This window comes from Scyliorhinus canicula, chromosome 14, assembly GCF_902713615.1.
Source record: "Scyliorhinus canicula chromosome 14, sScyCan1.1, whole genome shotgun sequence".
NCBI lineage: Eukaryota > Metazoa > Chordata > Chondrichthyes > Carcharhiniformes > Scyliorhinidae > Scyliorhinus > Scyliorhinus canicula.
The window spans coordinates 116,250,466-116,271,731 of NC_052159.1; the positions used below are offsets into that span (position 1 = coordinate 116,250,466).

A 21,266-nucleotide genomic window follows, 5' to 3' on the forward strand; every position below is an offset into this window, starting at 1 on the left:
TAATCAGACCAGTTACATTTTCCTCCAAATCATTTATATATGCTACGAACAGCAAAGGTCCCAGCAATGATCCCTGCGGAACACCACTAGTCAAAGCCCTCCAATCAGAAAAGCACCTTCCATTGCTGCACTCTGCCTTCTATGACCTAGCCAGTTCTGTATCCACCTTGCCAGCTCACCCCTGATCCCGTGTACCTTTTGTACCAGTCGGCATGAGGGACCTTGTCAAACGCCTTACTGAAGTCCATCAATCATCCAACCTGCATCAATCATCTTTGTGACCTCCTCGAAAAACTCAATCAAGTTGGTGAGACATGACCTCCCCTTCACAAAACTGTGCTGCCTCTTGCTAATACGTCCATTTGCTTCCAAATGGGAGTACATGCTGTCTCGAAGAATTCTCTCCAGTAATTCCCTACCACTAACGTAAGGCACACCAGGTTGTTCCCTGGATTATGCTTGCTACCCATTTTAAACAAAGGAAAAACATTGGCTATTCTTCAGTCCTCCAGGATATCACCTGACGACAGTGAGGATCCAAAGATTTCTGTCAAGGCCTTAGCAATTTCCTCTCTAGCCTCCTTCAGTATTCTGGGATAGATCCCATCAGGCCCTGGGGACTGAGCTACCTTAATATTTTTCAAGACGCCCAACACCTCGTCTTTTTGGATCTCAATGTGACCCAGGCTATCTACACTAATGAAGTATTTCACTACAATGATGAAGTATTTTCAAACATGGCCCTGACGTGATGGACTCCGTGGTGGATTAAGCTGGGAAATTTGTAAAGTCGGTGTACTCTCCTGCCCTCAATGCAAATTGTTCCCAATCCCCATCAGACCCCCCACCAGACTGCCCAATGGAGACCACCCAGGGATACATCCCATCAGAGATCCCCAATAGCAAAGACCCCCCCCAACATGGACCCCCCCACCCCCAACAAATGGAAACCCTGTCTGAAAGCTGTCTGAGAGCAGTCTAGGCAATAGTTGTTTTGCAACTATTACAATTCACTATACAATAAAAAAAATGCTGCATTTAACCTTTCCTAACATCTGCTCCCTCAGACAGAAATGTTCAAAGCAGCAGCTGTTACAAGGGACAGAGGCTTCCTGAAAAGGCCAGTACACTTCAAAGGGCTTGGCATCCTTGACCACCTTTAAAATGCAGATCTTCCATTCAATTGCACACAGCAATACATTACATTAGCCAGTGATTGACAGTTTTATTAACCCAGAGACAGCTGCGTGGTGGATTGTTCATTGATCTTTCCCTTCATGCTTGAATGCATCTTCATTATCCTGCTTTCATGCTGACCACAATGTTCATAAACACTCTCGCGATGATTGACAGCTGCTCACCAAATCGCAAACAACTAAGGTTGACAAAATGGAGGGGCCAGCCGCCAGGCCTTGATATCAGGCTGCATGCTCAAAATGGCAGCCTGATACTAGGATTCCAAGGGAATCCCACCAGCTCCCATCGTGCATAAATTTGAATGGCAATGGAGAGGGAATCGCTTCTGGGTATTGTTCCTAGCGCCAGCTTACACCATGAGCGATTCTTCTCCAGCGGGAGAATTTATGTCTCACAAACGGAGAATCCGGCCCAATATTGTGAACAGGGATTGTATTCACCGACCTAATGGTCCATTTCATTCCCTAAAACTAAGACCAGAACTACCCCTTGATGGGCTTGCTCTGTACATGGCTAAAAATTAATTTTACGAATTCTGCACCCTCTGAACCTCTACACAGAACTAAATCCAGTTAATGTTGTATTCGCATAAATCTTCAGCCAGAAGTGCCGAGTGGATGATCCACCTTTGCCTCCTCCAGTGGTCCCCAGCATCGCCGATATTAGTCTTCAGCCAATTTGATTCACTTCGAGTGACTGCCCTGATTTATGTTCCTTGGTTTAACCCATATAACTTAATTTAATGTCCGCTCTTGCATAGTGACTCTCCAATAGCTTAATGTACTGTGACACCCTCTCTATCCCATCTGAAAACTCCAAAAACAGGATAGCTCTTCTTTGAGCCACATTTTAGTAATGGCTGTGACATCATGCCTGCACCCTCTTTGTAATTTTGTGCTATCTAATGTCTTCTATAAATGCACTGGAAAAACTCCATTTGTTCTTCACACCTCTGTACTTCCGATTCTTCACAGACATTAACCAGTGGTCGGATGATTTAGTTTCCCTATTTATAATGGCAAAATTAAATGTTACATCTCTGAACTCTCACAAGGAATCCTGACTGTGACAGGAAACATTCAGGGTGACAGCGTTTCATTATCCAATGATTGTTTCTTTCAGGGACTGGCTAAATAGCTCTCACTGTAAGTCCAGATACATTACTGAGCACAGTCCTGTTTGGGGAAAGCGGGCGCAAGATTCATGTTTTCACAACAGAGCTGAAATTTTAGAAACTGATTTTTGCAATTGAATTGAAATACATTCATTTTGGGTTCTTCCTGTTATTTGGGGGGCTCCATACTACGGCATGGAGAGTTTCATTTTAAGCCCCACCTGGCTCAGGATGTGAGTCACCCAAGTTTTAAATATGCAGGCTCTACACTTATCTTACAGACAAGATGTTGACACAGTTTGTCCAATAAAACTTCCAGACAGTGATGTCCCCAAGATGTTGGTCAGAGAAGGCTGTGTTGGTTGTGCTGTTGAATTTCAGAAGAAAGCATTTGGCCTTTTGCATGCTGAAGATGGCCATTGCCTGCAAGTTGTGTTTTGAACATATCTGCTACATGTTGGCGTTGGAGTGGCCTTACTGTAGGCTGGTATTAGCTGTTTAGCTGTCAGACAATTTTTGAATGAAGCTATATAAACTTTATAGAATTGTTAGAGAACAGTGGGGAATAGTTAACCGCATAACAAATGATTTACCTCTCGCGTCTTGTCTGGATCATGCCATTGTCGATTTCTATTGGTACTTCTGGATATAGGGCTAAGCGACCCAACAAAAGCATTGAGGTCCTCATCAAATATATGTCCAATCAGGTGATGTCTGCACTTTTAACTCCAGCCTGAATCGAGAAACCACTTTGTCTTTCCGGCCAGGTGAAGATCAGGAGGAATAATTGGCATTCAGAGTACGTTTTGAACTTTTTTGGTGGGTTGCCTGTGAGAGCAGGAACAAGACATTCATAGAATTCTTATAACTAAACTTGCTGGAGTGGCAACTGACAGTCGGTTGGCTGCTTGATTTTCCACAGGCATGCAAGCTGCAAGTTAATGAGACCCGTAGCTAAATTCACCGTGGGCCCACACTGATACAAGGGAGAAAATGAGTCATGTGATTTCCTGCAAATAACTCCGGCACAGTTAAAATCACCCAGTTTCTTGCCTTTAGGATTGTTAGTTAAGAATATTAACTGATATTAATCATCTTGAATAACAACTAAAACTTTAAAGTAACTTTACAAATTTAAGTTTCTGATGTGACTTTACCTACACACCTAATAGCTACAATCGGTTAAGATGCTATTGATATAAAGCAAGCTTCAGCATTTTTCTACATTGAAATCACAATAATCGTTCACTCTACTGGACCATTTGCTGAATTCAGTTGCATTCAAGCTGTGCAGTTGAACTGATGCCAAGTGAGTTCTTGTTTTTTATTAGAGCTGAGAAAATAAAATTAATGTGTGTGGTATGAGTGCAAACATTAAAAGCTGTTAAATATAAGTGCTTCCATCATGTTCAGCACCTAGTTTAGAAATGACTTTTAAGTGCATCAGAAGATAGTCTTGTTCGCACTACTGAAAGGAGGGATGCTTCACAAGTGATGTGTAAGTTAGTGAATATTTATCAGTGATGGGAGAGCCAGAATTCTGCCCCCTTTTAATAAGGTGAAGAAAAAAGCAATGAGATGGAGGTGGAATAGTTGAAAAATATAGGAGAGAGGATGTTACAAATCAATCAGTGGTTTGGTGAGAGCAAGAATTGTCTTCTAAAACTTTAAGATAGGAGAAAGAAAGAATGTTTAATGGAAGCTGCTGTTGTGTTAAGATAACTGCCGTGCTGCTCCGGTGATTTGATGGGAAGATTTAAAGTTGGAGGTTGGCAGGCTTCTTTATGTCCGAAATTTGGTATTTTACCAAATAACTGAAAGTTCATGAAAAACTAAATATTTTTCAAGGAATTATTTTGCTATTTTCAAAGAAGTACCCAGCAGGAATCCTTAGCCCTATAGGTACAAGCTGCTCTTAGGAGAATTATTTTCATTTTTCTAGTCCATCGCCTTAACCACTTGGCCAAGACTACACTGGAGAATTGTTTTCATTTTGAATAAATTTCCATGTTGCCCATATTCACATTTATTTATTTTTTAATGACAGAATAATTCTTCTACTTGCTTCCCATTCTACTAATTAATATCAGTGTATTTGGCAGATCAAGTTAACCAGAAAAAATGTGTAAATCTGGATATTTGTGTTTGTTCTTAAATATGTTTCGAATGGAATATTTGAATTGTAAGGATACATTTTATTAATACTTGTTCCCAGCACAGAGCTTCTGTCTCTCTCCTACACGGAATAATTTATGATTTTGCAATCACAGTTTCCATCTATTATAATATTATATCTCAATGGTCAAGGCACCAGAAAGCTCCGTCCGAAGAAAGGGAAAATAGAATTTGAGAGTAGAGCAACAAAAAACATAAGAACAGACTGCAAAAGCTTCTCTAGACATGTCTACAGGGAAAGATTACCAAAACCAATGTGGGTCCATTCCAAAAGAGAATTTATAAAGGGGGACAAGAAATTGGCAGAGAAAAAAACAAATATTTAGGGTGAAATTTTCCCAAAAACAGTGAATAAGCCATCAGCTTCAAAAGGCAGCTTATCATTTGACTCTTAGCCAAAAATAAATTAAGGGGTGGCTCCCACAATGTCATTCTAGCAGGACAGGGCAGGCTTTAATAAAACCCTCCCCACCTGTAACTTTGGTTTTCACCGGGTGCCCTGAGAGAAGAAATGAAAAATAGATCCGTCCCTGACCCTCCCCAAAATGTTTTCTGCCCCTTGCTCTTCCTTAGTTCCACCCTTGATTCTACTCTTTGATTCCACTGGCGGAATTTCCTGTTATTGCACAGAATGTTGGCTGAGGTGAGAAAACCAGCTTACAGCTCACAGGCTGCACAGCTTTGACAAAGAGTCATCCCGACTCGAAACATCAAATTTCTCTTCACAGATGCTGTCAGACCTGCTGAGATTGTCCTGTCTTTTCTGTTTTTGTTGCAGGCTGCACAGCTGGGTTTTCTTGGCACATCTTGCAGCACTCTGTGTGGACAAAATCTCCCAGCGTGGCCCACACTATCTGGCGGGGTGGGGCCTAGATGAGGCATGGCCGATCTGGGATTTTAAAAAATACACCTTCTCCCCCACACCCCACCTACCCCCGGTGGATTCCCTTCACCTGGTTCAAATTCAGCAAAAGCAGTTGTAAAGCTTGCTGACTTGACATCAAGGAGAGATCCAAATGTTGGGGGAGATGGCACGATGCAATGAGGAAGCCCTTTGGGGCCCAGTTTACCTCTCCGTGTAGCCATGTTTCTATAATGGCTATAATGTCATACATATTAATTTTAATTTGAATGACAATTCATCTGTTTTATTGCGAACGGTGCAGGCATTCCGATACAGAGGCTGTTATTCAATTTTTTCCATTGGTTTTATAAACTCTGGACTTATCTGCTGTCATACTCTGATTATCCCTTTCTGTCATACTCTGATTATCATTACCTTTATTGTCTTGTAATTTCCCTTTAATTTACTCACTTTTCATCTGCATGATTCCTTCCTCCCTCCATTTACTTTAAAAACCCCTCTGCTTCTCTAGCTATACGACTTGCAAGAACACTGGCCAGAGCACGGTTCAGGTGAATTACATCCCAATGTACAGCCTCCACTTCCTTCAGTACTGGTGCCAGTGACCCGTGAACTGGAACTCACTTCTCCCCCACCTATCTTTGAGCCATGCAATCATCTCTCTAATTTTATTTGCGTTATGCCAATTTGCACCTGGCTCAGGAAGTAGTCCAGAAATTATTACCTTTTGATATTCAGCTTTTTAATTTACTGCTTAGCTACTCATACACTCTATGCAGAATCACCTTCCTGGTCCTATCTATGTCATTGCTACCTGTATGGACTCTATAATGGACTAATGGCTGGTCAGATCAGAGTGTCCCAGAAGACAATGGATCTTGAGTGATTCACCCCTGCTGAACAGAGTGTTCAGGTAACATGCCCCTCCCTGATGCATTATAATATCTGAAGTTCAACATCCAGCTCAGCAATATTCACACCAAAGCTCCTCAAGCTGCAGACACTAGATATGGTTGCTGTGCGTTGCAGTGGCATCCTGGAGCTCCAACGTACTTCAGCCGTGACACATCACTGGCCTTCAATATTTGTTGCATTAATTAAATTAATCTTTCTTAATTAATTCATAAGTACCCTCTCACCTCACTCCCTCACTCACCTAATTGCCAGCTTGACACTCTGCACTGGAGCAGCACTTAGTGGAAACAAGCAGCAACCCCAGTACCTATACTTCCTGTTACGGATGGACGGATGAGTGGGGGGGGGGGGGGGTATTTTAAACAGTCCTGATCCCTTCTCCCTGCTTTCATTCATAAACCGAAAGATGTTTTGATTTGCTTCCCACATTATGAGCAGTGGCATGTTTCCCAACCCCTCAGTTTTGATGTTATCCAGTTTTCTATTAATAACCTCACAACAAATTCAAAGTAGAATGAACAGCGAGGGTTAGTTTATATCGGCGCATTTAAATGTGGGAGATAGGTTGCAATGTTGTCTCCTTTTCCTTCAGACAGTAACAGAGGGATAGAGAAAGAAAGGTTTATAGGGCAAAGACAACAAAGAAAATAATTTCATGTGAGTCCAAAGTCGAGAATCAAAAGTCCAACGGTGTATTCCTTTACAAGGGTTGGCAGGCTGAAACCTGGATAATTCACTTTTCCAGTCAAAAAGAATTCCACTATGAGATGAGGCACAAGAAGAATGCATCTTGTAGGCAAGGGTACAAAAGATCTGGTAATTCCCGTAGAGATAGTATGGATGGGACCAGCCATTCAACTGTAGACATGGGGCTGGATTCTCCGACCTGCCGTCTCCCGAAGTCTCCGAATGCTGAAAAGTCGCGAGGCGTCAATCGCGCCACCCGCCTTAGAAAATGGCGGGGGCCGGTGCGACGCTATGGATTCCGGGGCTGCCCGTATTCTCCCAGCCGGATGGGCCGAAGTGGTCACATCGGTGTAAATCAAAACACCTATATAACGTCGTCAACCAGTGATGATGGTTGACGCCGTACAGTGTGGAGGGAGATCATGGCGTGGAGGGTGGCCGCAGGAGAAGTGACGCCATGGCCGCAGTCTATGTGTGAGGGTGGCGGCTGTGGGGGGGGGGGGGGTGATCTGTGGGGGGAGGCTCTGTGAGGAGGGGGCTCTGTGGGGGGGGGGAGAGAGCGAGTGTCGGAGAGGGGGATTAGAGCGAGTGCTTGGGAGGGGGGTGAGAGCGATGCCGGGGAGGGGGGGAGAGAGCGAGTGCCGGGGAGGGGGGGGAAGAGAGCGAGTGCCGGGGAGGGGGGGAGAGAGCGAGTGCAAGGGAGGGGGGGGGGAGAGAGAGCGAGTGCCGGGGAGGGAGGGGAGAGAGCGAGTGCCGGGGAGGGGGGGGGGAGAGAGCGAGTGCCGGGGAGGGGGGGGGAGAGAGCGAGTGCCGGGGAGGGGGGGGAGAGAGCGAGTGCCGGGGAGGGGGGGGAGAGAGCGAGTGCCGGGGAGGGGGGGGGGTGAGGGGGGGAGAGAGCGAGTGCCGGGGAGGGGGGGGGGGGGGGGGGGAGAGAGCGCGTGCCGGGGAGGGGGGGGGGGGGGGGGGGGGGGGGGGGGGGGAGGGAGAGCGAGTGCCCGGGGAGGGGGGGACAGTGCCGGGAGGTGGGAGAGTGCCGGGGAGGGCGGGAGCGGAGAGAGAGACAAAGAGAGGGGGATGGAGAGAGAGAGAGAGACAAAGAGAGGGTGGAGGGAGAGAAGGAATGGGGAGAGAGAGTAGAGAGACAAAGAGAGGGCGAGGGAGGAGGGAGAGAAAGGGTAGAGAGAGAGAGAGAGAGAGAGACAGTGCCAAGGAGGGGGGACAGTGCCAAGCCGGGGGGGGAGGGAGAGAGCGAGTGCCGGGGAGGGGGCGGGGAAAGAGCTAGTGCCGGGGAGGGGGAAGAGCGAGTGCCCGGGGAGGGGGGACAGTGCGGAGAGGGGGGGGACCAGTGCCGGGGAGGGGGGAACCGTGCCGGGGAGGGGGGGGGGAAGAGAGAGAGTGCCGGGGGGGAGGGGGCGGGGGAAAGAGCTATGTGCCGGGCGAGGGGGGGTAGGGAGGGGGGGGGGGGGAGACGACGTGCCTCAGGGGAGGGGGGCAGTTGAGGGGGGGGGGGGGGGGGGGAACTGTGCCGGGGAGGGGGAGAGTGCCGGGAGGGCAGGGGGGGGAGGGAGAGTGCCGGGGGGGGGCGGAGATAGCTGAGTGCCGGGGGGGGGAGGGGGGGGTGGGGTGGGGGAGAGAGCGAGTGCGGGGGGGGGGGGTGGGGCTGAGAGAGCGAGTGCCGGGAGGGGGGGGAATGGAGATGAGCGAGTGCAGGGGAGGGGGGGGAGGGGGGGACAGTGCGGGGATGGGGGGGGGGGACAGTGCGGGGACTGGGGGGAGAGTGCCGGGGAGGGCGGGAGCGAGAGAGAGAGAGACAAAGAGAGGGTGGAGGGAGAGAGAGAGAGAGAGAGACAAAGAGAGGGTGGCGGAGCAGAGAGAGGGTGGGGAGAGAGAGAGAGAGAACAAAGAGAGGGCGAGGGACAGGGAGAGAGAGGGGTAGAGAGAGAGAGAGAGAGACAGTGCCGGGGAGGGGTGGGACAGTGCCGGGGAGGGGGGTGAGAGAGCGATGTGCGGGGGAGGGGGCGGGGAAAGAGCTAGTGCCGGGGAGGGGGGATGGGAGGGTGGGGGACTGAGAGCGAGTGCCCGGGGAGGGGAGGGGGGGGGCAGTGACGGGGAGGGGGGGGGACAGTGCCGGGGAGGGGGGGGGACAGTGCCGGGGAGGGGGGGACAGTGCCGGGGAGGGGGGGGAGAGAGTGAGTGCCGGGAGGGGTCGGGGAAAGAAGCTAGTGCCGGGGAGGGGGGGGGGGGGGGGGAGGGGAGAGAGCGAGTGCCGGGGGAGGGGGGACAGTGCGGGGAGGGGCGGGGGGTGACAGTGACGGGGGCAGGGGCAGGGGTGCAGAGTGCCGGGAGGGGGGGGAGAGAGCGAGAGCAGGGGAGGGGGTGGTAGAGAGCGAGTGCCGGGGATGGGGGGGGAGGGGGGACAGTGCCGAGGAGGGGGTGGGGGTAAAGGGAGGTCATCCGCCCTGGCAGGTGCCATTCCTCCAACAGTCGCGTCCATGCAATGCATGCCCATGGCACTGGCTGCCGGTGGGGTGGGGGGTTATGAGCAATGATGACATGTTTTGTTCACCCCCCCCCGCAGGCCCGCCATGTTTTCGTTCCCACCCCCCCCCCCCCGCAGGTGGTCATGTTTTCTGAATCAGCCAGCGATGTTGGCTGCCTTGGCGGCAGCTGCTAATCCACATATTCCCCGGGAGGAGGAGCGTGCCAGAGAGGCGGGCTGGCTGCGCTCGTAGCTAGTAGAGCGTGCCGCAGAGGGGCAGGCGGCAGCCACCCAGGTGGAGGCCATCTCGCCCGACAAGCCGAGGAGGAAGAGGAGGAGCAGGGGAGCACGAAGAGGAGGAGAGGAGCACGAGGAGGAGGGAGCGAGGAACTCGTGGCGCACAAGGCGACGGATCGCTGGAGGATGGCCCAGTGTGTTCCGGCCCTGTTCGTCGTTTCCAGGACCTCACGGACTGGGAATGCAAGAGGAGACTTTCCGGACGAGCCGAAGACAAATCGTTGGCACACATCTGCCACCTGACTGGCACACACATGGCACTGCGTGACACTGGGGGGGAGGACACCACTCTCCCCGTGTCCGTCATAGGTTACGGTTGGCAACTGAACTTTTATGCCACGGGGCCATTTTCAGGCACTGACAGTGGGGACCTGTCCGGCTATCTCGCAGACATCGGTGCATCCAGGCAGTGACAGACGCTCTATATGCCATTGCGGACCGCTACATCCGGCTGTACTCTGTTGACCGGGCCAGCCAGGATGCCCGGGCCATGGGCTTCTCTGCCGTGGCCGGTTTTTCCCATTGTACCATGGTGCGATCGATGGGATGCACCGTCGACTGTACAGCCACCTGCAGATAACAGGGCCGTGTTCACCAATAGGAAGGGGACATATCCCATGAACATTCAGGTGGTCAGCGGCCACCGCATGATGATCCTGCATGTCTGCGCCGGTACCCGGGAAGTGTTCATGACTCATCGTGTTGTCGCAGTCTTACATCCCCGGCATGTTCGAGGGACGCCGCACCCCCGGCTGAGGGGCTGGTTGCTGGCGACAGAGGTTAAACCGTTGCGGTCCGTGGCTGATGATGCCTCTACGGAGGCCACAGACTGATGAGGAGAGCAGCTACAACGATGCCCATGCAGCGACCAGGGGTGTGATAGAGAGGTGCTATGGCCTGCTAAAAATGCATTTCAGGTGCCTGGACCCCTCTGGGGGGGCTCCAGTACCCACTAGATTGGGTCGGCCACATCGTTGTGGTGTGCTGCGTCCTGCACAACATAGCCAGCAGAGGGACGATGTGCTGCAGGTAGAGGAGGGGGGAAGTGGAGGAACAGCAGGAAGAGGCGCAGACCTCCCAGATGAGGAGGATGGGGGCAATGGTCAGGACAGACAGGCTGGACATGGACAGGAGGCTGCCCACCGTTACAGGCTGGGCCAGCGGGCACGGGCAAGCCTGATAGCCGCCCGGTTCACGGACTAGGGGGCATGGGAATTGGCGAGTATGGCCACATACCGCACACCATGGCAACATCCACCACCCTCACCCTCCTCACTCACCCAGCACCAACAACCTCACCCGCGACCACCCAGCACCACACCCCACCCCCCCCCCCCCCCCCCCCCCACACCCACCTACCAACCACACCCACCCCACCCGCATGCACAACACCCCTCCATTGCACATCCACCTGCGGCACGACGGGCTGGGCTCATACTGTCGCCGGTGGAAGCGTGTCTATTGCAGGCCATGGAGGATGATGACGAACTGCTCTGCGATGAGCACCTGGCTCCACATCGTTGGACAATGTCTGACCCATGGCCACAGTACCACCCTCCACCTGGACCATCCCTGCATGCGGCCGTGACACTGCAGCGCACGGTCCCGTCCTCTGCCCGGGGGGATGGAGAGGATGGCCCAGGGGGAGGGGGGTGCACACTCACCTGGGGCCGACGTAAGACCACCTCTCACACACACAGACTGGCGCTCAATGCACATGACACCCCCGCACACTTTGGACAGAGCACAAAGGCAGCTTCTGTAGGGGTGAAAGTGATTTTAATTACAAACAGTCCATACACGTGCCTTGGCCCCTAAAACCCGTCTGTGCCCTGCACCCGTGCCAACTTACTCAGTGTCTGATTGTTTGGCCTTACGGGCCCTTGACTACGCCTAGGTGGTTCCCCAGATGGTACAGCAGAACTGGAGGTGGACTCCTGCGATTCCTGCTCTGTGACCGGGATCCCTTTGGCGGCCGATTCCTGGGGTGGCCCGGCCTAGATGGGCCAGGCTGCGGCTCGGGCGACTGGGGTGGCGAGCTGCCAGCCTGTCCTGCCCGTTGCCCACCAGATGCACCTGGGACGGAAGGGGGGAAGTCTGAGGTGCTGCAGTGTTCCGGCACCTCCCTACAGGGGGACCGGGACGGGCCCCAGCACCTCCCTCCCTTGGGGTGCCCGATGGCCCCGGGCCTCTACATGGGTCGGGGGTGCGAAAGGACCGGCCATCCGACGCCCCCCCCCGACACCTGGCGCTGCCAGTCTTGGAGGCCCGTGTTGGTATCGCCAAGGGTCTGCGGGTTTGCAGCCATGGAACTCAGGGAGTTGGCCATCCCTGTCTGTGGCCTGCTGAGACTGGGCCATTGCCTGCTGAGACTGGGCCACAGCGTTGAGCTCCTCTGCCATCTGCTGCTGGCTCTAGCTCATGGCTTCCTGTGAGAGGGAAGCCATGTCCTAGGCCACACATGTCGCCTTCACGGAACGCCCCAGGCTCGCATCCTGCGCCCATGTCTGACACCGTCGCACCCATTGCCTCCACCGCGGACACCTCCCGTGCGGTTTCGGCCTGGGTGGCACGGATGACCGGCACCACTCCCAGCTCCTGGAGCGGGCGCACTCCTCCACCTGCCTCTGCAGCCGCTACAAGCCAGCCATCATCCTCTTCCTTCGTCCCAGGTTTGGTGGCTGCATCGAGTCTATGAGTGAGTGTAGTAACTCCAGAAACCCGGGACCCGTCTGGGCGGCAGATGTTCAGTTGCGCCAGGATGCCCTCCGACCTCCCGGCCCCTCTGCTGCTCTACCTCTGCTGTACCGGGACGGCTGTGTTGTGCGCATCAGTGAGTGTACCAGACGCCTCATCACTGAAGTGCCCAACCGAGGTGAGTGTCTCTGCGATGGTGGAGGGGGTTGGAGACAGCAGTGGCGTTGTGTCTTGAGCATCTTCCATCTCAGAGTCAATGGTACTCTGGGGTGGCGCCTCATCTCCACCCGTCCACTGTTTGTCAGTGTCCTGTATTTCGGTGTCATGTGTGTCGGTGTCATGGGTAGGGCTGTCCTGGGTAGGGGTGTCCTGGGTTGGCATCCGCGGGGACGGGTGCCTCGACCTTTGGTCCTGCAATACACAATACAGCATGCATGATTAGACATGCGGGCGGTGATCGGGGGATTGAGGAGGGGGGATATGGGGGAGCGGGGATATGGGGAGGGGGGATATGGGGGAATATGGGGAGGGGGCCACGGGGATATGGGGGAGGGGGGATATGAAATGAAAATGAAATGAAAATCGCTTATTGTCACGAGTAGGTTTCAATGAAGTTACTGTGAAAAGCCCCTAGTCGCCACATTCCGGCGCCTGTTTGGGGAGGCTGGTACGGGAATTGAACCGTGCTGCTGGCCTGCCTTGGTCTGCTTTAAAAGCCAGCAATTTAGCCCAGTGTGCTAAACCAGCCCAAAGATCTTTTCAACACTTTAAATAATAAAAGTCTCTCCCATGCATAATGTAAATTTTAAAGTGCGTGTTTTCTATTCACTTTCCTTGCTCTCCTCTTGCAATAAGTCCTGACAGTACCAGACATGCCAGCCAAAAGAGACAGATAAGCACTTGAAATAGACCAAACAGGATTTGTAGCAAGGCCAGCTAAAGTATTATGGAAGGAAGGCATGCAAGGCAGTCTGAGCTGACAAAAGCGGGGAAGAGTTCAAATGTGAATAGTAATGATTGAGAAAACTATTAGATGGGAGAAAACTGAATTCCCTATGCCCAATACGTTATCCACTAGTCAAATGTGGCTAACCGGGAATTGGATGAGGCTAATTGCACTCCTGATTTGAATCATGGGATCATTGTGCATAAAAGTAGATTATGTAGCTCATCATATCTGTCCTGGCTTATTGAAAGAGTTATCCAGTTCGTCCAACGCCACTGGCCTTTCTCTATCCCCATGAAGGGGAATGATGAGTGAACAAGATTTAGGATCGTTCTCCCGTGTCTACGTGGGTATCCTCCGGGTGCTCTGGTTTCCTCCCACGGTTCAAAGATGTGCAGGTTAGGTGGATTAGCCATAATAAATTGCCCTTATTGTCCAAAAAGGTTAGGTAGGGTTACAGGGATAGGGTGGAGGTGTGGGCTTAGGTAGGGTGCTCTTTCCAAGAGCCAGTGCAGACTCGATGGGCCGAATGACCTCCTTCCGCACTGTAAATTTTATGATTCTATGAGGATGGGACAGGGTGTCAGCACTCGAGTTTTGGGTGCAAAAATGCTCAGAGAATGCAGTTTCAAATCCCACCAGGAGAGATGGTGAAATTCAATTTCTAAAATCTGTTCTCGGGAATGGTGACCATGACAACTAGCATTGGTTGTTGTAAAAACCCACCTGTCTCATGAATGTCCTTCCATGAAGGAAACCTGCCATCCTTACCCCCTTGTCTGGCTGACATGTGCAATGACCGAACAAGCCACTTAGACCAAGTGCAATTAGGGATGGGCAACAAATGCTGGGCCTTGACAGAGAAGCTCACATCCCATGAAGGAATAAGGAAAAAAATGGTTGTCTGGTTTCTGTTCCTAATTCTATTGTTATGAATATCTGCCACATATATGTTTTAGGAGTACTTTTTAGCTTGGGAATTGATATTTTAAAGTGCAGTGTAAATGAACACTTTTTTTGCAAAAATATGCTTTATTCATAAAATATCTGAAACAATTTAAACACTTTAAAATGGTCATTATCTAAAGTGCAATAATACTTAGGTTTTGTACATCGATCAAGTTGCACTCTGAGGCACTTCCATACAATTGTGATTCATGTATTATTCACCGTGTGTATTCAATGTGAGTCCTACAGCCCAAAGGGGTTCTATACAATTCCATCCCTCAGTTCACTGTGATTGAATGGCCTGAGAGAGCGAGCTTCCCCCATTCCCCTCTGCGGCGGCTGCCCCAGGCTTCAGTGCATCCCTCAGCATGTAGTCCTGAGCTTTGAAATTTGGCAGTCTGCAACATTCGGTCGGGGATAACTCTTTTTGCACTGGAAGACCAACAGGTTTGGAGCCATGAAAACAATTTGTAAAGCTGGTAAACAAACTTAAAGTAATTGCAACTCAAAGGATGGCCTATGTTTGTTTAATAAGGCCATCATTTGAAGTGTGACAACACAGAACAAGGGTGACTCTACTCTAAGCCTGTTGGAGATATCCACAAAGAAGGGTGGTACTGTCAAATCTACAGCCCACTGGTTACCCACAAGCATACAGGTCAAGATAAAGCAGGGAAAGAAATCTTATGACAGTCAGGAAAGAGTTAACACTGCAGAAAGCCTCGAGGAGTATAGAATGTACAGGGTGAAGTAGGAAAGCAAAGGGAGGATATCAAAAAGTACTTACAGGTACAAGCAAAGAAAATCCTAAGATCTTTTACCAGTACATTAAGAGCAAGAAAACAACAAAGGAAAAGTGAGGGCCTGTCAGAGATGTTCATGCTAACTTGTGGGTTGATGCAGATGATTTGGGCAGGGTTCTCAACGAGTACTTTATCTCTGTCTTCACTCAGGAGGGGATGATGCAAACATTCCAGAAAACAGAGGATGGGCGGTATTCTCCACCCCCCCCCCCCCCAACCGGGTGGGAGAATCGCCGAGGCACCGCGTGAATAGTGCCACGCCGCCTCGACCCCCGCATGCAATTCTCCCACCCCCCCAAAACCAGCGCCGTCCGAATTGCGCCGGGGCGCTCGGAGAATCGCCGCAAACGTCGAGTGCCGATTCTCTGGCAGATGGGCTGAGCAGCCGCTCCGGCACGAAAGGGTACCACCGGTGCCGTCCACCCTGGTCGCTGCCGGTGGGAACTCTGCGGGAACGCTTGGGGGTGGGCAACCTGTTTGGGGGGGGAGGGGTCTCCTTCACCGGGGGCGGGACTCCGAAGGTTTCTGGCCCGCGATCGGGGCCCACCGATTGGCAGGCCGGTCTCCCCCCCGGGCCTACATTCCGCCGCGGCCGGCCCCTGAACACCACGCCATATTGTGTTGGGGCTGGCGCACGTAAGAAGTTCCCGCGCATGTGCAGTATGGCGCAGCCCAACTGTGCATGCGCAGGATTGAGCTGCCCCAACTGTGCATGCGCGGGTTGGCGTGGCGCCCATTTGGCACTGCGTAAGGTCTCTGGAGTGGCGTGAACCGCTCCAGCGCCGTGCTGGCCCCCTGTAGGGGCCAGAATAGGTTGTGCCTGGGCCCTGTTCACGACGGCGCGGGGCACTTGGTCCACGGAGCGGACTGGAGGGACTGGCATCCTTGAAGGTGGATAAGTACCCAGGGCCAGATGAACTCTATCGTTGGCTGTTGAAGGAAATTGCGGATACTCTGAAGATCATTTTTACAATCCTCCGTTGATACAGGCAAGGTCCAGAGGATTGGTGGTCTACGAATCTCATACCAGAATTTAAAAAATGTGCAGGAGGTAGGCTAGAAAATTATAGACCTGTCAGTTTTGTTTTGGTGGTGGACAAAAGAAATGGCTAATGGAATTCAATCTGATAATGCATTAGGGGAACGCAAATAAAGTAAGGGAATACTCAATAAATGGGAAGATATTGAGAGGGGTTGAGGAAGTGAGAGACCTTGGAGTACATGTCCATGGGTTCTTGAAGGCAGCAGGACAGATGGACAAGGTGGTCAAGAATGCATATGGAATGCTTTCCTTTATTGAGAGAGGTGCTGAATACAAAAGTGGTACTGTAATGATGGAACTGTATAAAACAGTGGGTAGGTCAAAGCTGGATTTTGTGTGCCGTTCTGGTCATCACATTGCAGGAAGGACATAATTGCCCTGGAGAGAGTGCAGAGGAGGTTTACAAGAATGTTGCCAGCTAAGAGGAGAGATTGGATAGACTAAGGTCTATCGTAGAACAGAGGCTAAGTGATGACCTAATTGAGGTATACAAAATTATGACCGGCCTAGACAGAGTAGATAGAAAAGAATTGTTTCCCTAGCTGAGGGATCAATTAACAGGGGGTTTAGATTTAAGGTGATTGGTAGAAGGATTGGAGAGGACATGAATAAAAACCTATTTCACCCAGAGGGTGGTGGGCATCTGGAATTTGCTGCCTGAAATGGTGTTATGGCTGAAACACTCAACTCATTTAAAAGGTACCTGGATCTGTACCTGAAATGCTGTAATCTGCAAGGTACTGGAAAGTGGGGTTAAAATCAATGGCTAATTTCTTTTTTCACTTTCTTGGCTGGCTCAGACATGATGGGCTGAATGGTTTCTTTGTAACTTTTCTATGGTTCTGCCTTGGTAAGTTGGCATTACTCATGGAGTTGCCAAGATCAAAGAAGGATTTGAAAGCAACTGGTAAATAATGGAAGGTCTTAAATAATCCATATATTTTCAGATGAAGATGACTAGTTTCAATCATTATCCAGGACTTCCCAGGTGTACCAAGTAGCCATGGGATAACTTGTTGAGTTTTTTAAAATTTAAATTTCACATTTGGGAAGCCAGACAGAAAGCTATGAGAAACACAGAGAGAGAATTTGCCAACAGCTGTCATCAATCAAAATAGTTTAAATACCATTTTCCTTTCAGAAATCTGTGCTGACTTTCTCTGATTCATTCATATTTGTTCAAGTGACTGTTAATGTTGTCCCAATGTATAAATGGGCAGCACGGTAGCACAGTGGGTAGCACTATTGCTTCACAGCTCCAGGGTCCCAGGTTCAATTCCCGGCTTGGGTCACTGTCTGTGTGGAGTCTACATGTTCTCCCCGTGTGTGCATGGGTTTCCTCCGGGTGCTCCGGTTTCCTCCCACAAGCTCCTAAAGACGTGCTGTTAGGTGATTTGGACATTCTGAATTCTCCCTCTGTGTACCGAACACGCGTCGGAATGTGGCGACTGCGGGATTTTCACAGTAACTTCATTGCAGTGTTAATATAAGCCCACTTGTGACAATAAATATTATTAATTAAAAAATTATCATTTGTAAAAATGTTCCCACCATCAGGATTAAATAGCCTGGCCTGCAATTGTTGGGTTTATGCATTCACCCCTTTTCAAACAAGGGTTTTCCTCCAGCATCACTGTTGCATCACTGCTGTACCTAAAGGTGATTGGAAGTCCAGTTCCGCCATAATTTTTACTCCTGCCTCTCTCAATATCTTCCAAAGTTCCATACTCACTGGTCCTTTGTTACTTTGTGTAGCTCACTCTGTGGGACATCACTAAATTGAACAAAGAATTTCTGGACCAACTGAGATGGGGATGCACAGTTAGAAACTAAGATTGAACCAAGACTCCCCCATCCATCATTGAATGTGTTACTAAAAAAATAAACTGTTGAAGTAAATGCACTCTAAATCTAATTAGCACGTCAATATTAATGAAAGCACTGATGAGACATATTTTTGTTTCCTGCGCTAACATTTTGTTATTCTTGTTAATACAGTCTTGAAGCTGCTCAAGGACGGTGCTGACCCCAACACATTGATTTCCTCAGGAGGCTCACTGCTCCATCTGGTAAGATCAGCCATGGTGTGCCATTATTCATTAGGTACTGTGAAGACATAGGGACACAGCTCACTGATAGCATTGAGAAGTGACTCACCTCCTTAATACATATTTTAAACAAGTGGAAATAATTGCAGGTAATTGTTGGGGTTAAAATTATTTTTCTTTCCCCCTTGGTAAGGATTTTGTTGATCGTTTATATTTTTTTAGCTTTTAGTGCTGTTCCTGGATTTGGTCCCAATTGTTATTATTGTATAGTTATTGTCATGTTATTATCCTTTGTACAGAAGGTAACTTGCTAAAGATAATTTTAATATGTTTTGGGGACAGGAGCCTCCCATATGGTATCTATAACTTCGGTTGGGCCATTTTCATGAGGAATTATCTGGACCAAAATTCATAGATTTATTCCCTTAAAATATTTCATGACTCTACCATAATTTTCAGCCTTTCTATGATCACAGACGTTTATATAATACTTTCAATAAAGAAAAATACCTCGAGGTGCTTCATAATGGTATAGTAAGAAAAATGAATGACAAAAATGGTGATAATCGAGATATTAGGAAGGTTAACCAAATACTTGGTAAAAGCAGTAAGGAGGGATTTGAATGTGGACAGGTAGGTGAAAACTGCAGGGATTAGGAAGGAGTCCTGGGATGTATTACTTATGTGGCTGAGGGCACAATCACCAATGACAGGATGAGAAGCAAAAGTGAGTTGCATAAAAGACACAGTCAGAGGAACAAAGCATTCTGGCGAAGGGAACTATAGGGTTGGTGGAGGTAACAGAGATGGGGTGGTGTAAGGTCATGAAGGAATGTAAGTATACAGACGAGTATGTTACATTAGCTTCTAGTTTCCTAAACTCTCCAAAAAATCAGAGAACGAAAGTTGTTGGTGAGCAGTGTGGTGATAGACCGGTGAATAATATTATATACACTTAGGAATGCGACCTCCAACCTGCAGGTGGCGTCAGACATCAGTCATGTGACATCCGGCTCTCGCCAGAAGGTTGAAAGGCGTACACCAGGATAGTCGCACAGGGGTAGTTCCAGGAGTCTATGTAACTCAAATAGTAACTTGGTCTGTATAGCATTCTGATTGTTACCGTAATACGTGCAAATCAATAAATCATAATTCTAGTTAAGTCACCAGCAGTTCTGTATGAATCATTGCAAAGACAAGGTCACAGAACACAACAAGCAGAATTTGGTGAGTATAGAATATAGGCAGATGCGTTTAGGACAGGGGTGGGCAAACTACGGCCCGCGGGCCGCATGCGGCCCGCCAAAGGTCTTTATGCGGCCCACCAAGATCAAGTCATAAAAAAAAATTTTTTTTTAATTTTAAAAAATTTTTTTTTTTATTTTTTATATTATTTTTATAAGGTTAATGGGGGGGAGGCTGTTGGGTTACTGGTATAGGGTGGAAACGTTGACTTGAGTAGGGTGATCATTGCTCGGCACAACATCGAGGGCCGAAGGGCCTGTTCTGTGCTGTACTGTTCTATGTTCTATATGAGGCGCCCAGAATCATAACCGGGTGAAGCGCCATTTTTGAAAAGTAGACAAAAAGAGGGCTAAAGGCAGGATGCCGCCGGGGGAAGCGCTGAGGTATATTGCCGCAGCTATTGGTTACAACCAGGACTATTAATTAATACTACTATGCGGCCTTTAAAATTGTGAATTTCTGAATGTGGCCCTTGCACGGAAAAGTTTGCCCACCCCTGGTTTAGGATATTCTGCAGTTTCTGGACGTTACAGAATGGGAGGTTAGCCAAAAAACCAGGAGTGAATTTAGGTAACTGAGTAAGGAGGTAATCTTTCAAGGAAAATCTTTCTCAATTAAGCAATTAACATAACTAATAAACTTTGGTAGAGATAATTAATTGATCAACTGGATTAATGTAAAATATAAATAGTCATCTGTGCAAAAGATATCATTGTATATTTTATATCTCTGATCAGTGCAGAGATGACATACCAGTTTATATGTATGTAGGAAGTTCATTTATAGTGTTTTGAAATGACAACACCATGCTTTTAGTTCTGGCTTCCAGCTCTTTCTACAACTTTGTTTACTTTTCTTTGAGTCCACACCCAGGTTTAACCAATCAAGCAGTGAACATTAATATTGACTCAGGTAATCTGACAAAAAACAATTGAACACTTACAATGGCCTGCCCATCCAAGTAAAATTTTCTGGAGGGTCATTGAAGGTCATTGGTGCAATGGAGGACTTTCTATTTTGCAATTTTGTCCTACCATCGAGTTCTCATGATGGACCTCAGATATTTTTGTGGAAGCATCCCTGAGCTTTGATGTGGCATCTATAAAGAGCCCTATAACAAATAATAATAAATATTATCAGTTAAACTGATTGTTGTCACATTAGCAAGCAAATGTACAAACATAACTTCCCTTTGCCAAAGCGACTCTTTTAATTGACACAGTAACAACGATAATTTTGAGATTGGAAAGTTAATTTTTTTGTGCAGAAGTTGTACAGATTAGTATTTATGAAGTGAGAGACACAAGTAAGTGCAGGAAACATTATCAATCTCTAACCAGAACCTAAATAACTACATGATTCATGGTACTCTAGGCTATATCTCACTTTTGTTTCTTGAAATGGATGACATTGATAAGATATGATGTGGAGATGCTGGCGTTGGACTGGGGTGAGCACAGTAAGAAGTCTTACAACACCAGATTAAAGTCCAACAGGTTTGTTTCAAACACGAGCTTTCGGAGCGCAGCTCCTTCCTCAGGAAGGAGCTGCGCTCCGAAAGCTCGTGTTTGAAACAAACCTGTTGGACTTTAACCTGGTGTTGTAAGACTTCCTACTGATAAGATAGTGGGCTGAATTCACTGCTTGTCGCAGCCGGCAGAATTGCGATCGTGCAACAGAAAAATCGCGATTTGTGCCTGATGTCATGCTCTGTTCCTCGATTGGCGGTGTTAATGAAGTTTGTACCCGCTGCTGGCGGGTCCATGCAAAACCAACATTTACATGGATTTAAATCTCATTAACGGATT

The 21,266-nt window shown here is 48.9% G+C and overlaps 1 protein-coding gene across 1 annotated transcript in view; it reads left to right on the forward strand.

Annotated features, from left to right (window-relative positions):
* myo16 (myosin XVI) overlaps window positions 1-21,266 on the forward strand; it is a 650,273-nt gene that overhangs the window by 41,301 nt on the left and 587,706 nt on the right. The window contains 1 exon segment of the mRNA XM_038818242.1: window positions 18,164-18,234. Coding sequence (XP_038674170.1) covers window positions 18,164-18,234 — 71 coding nt within the window.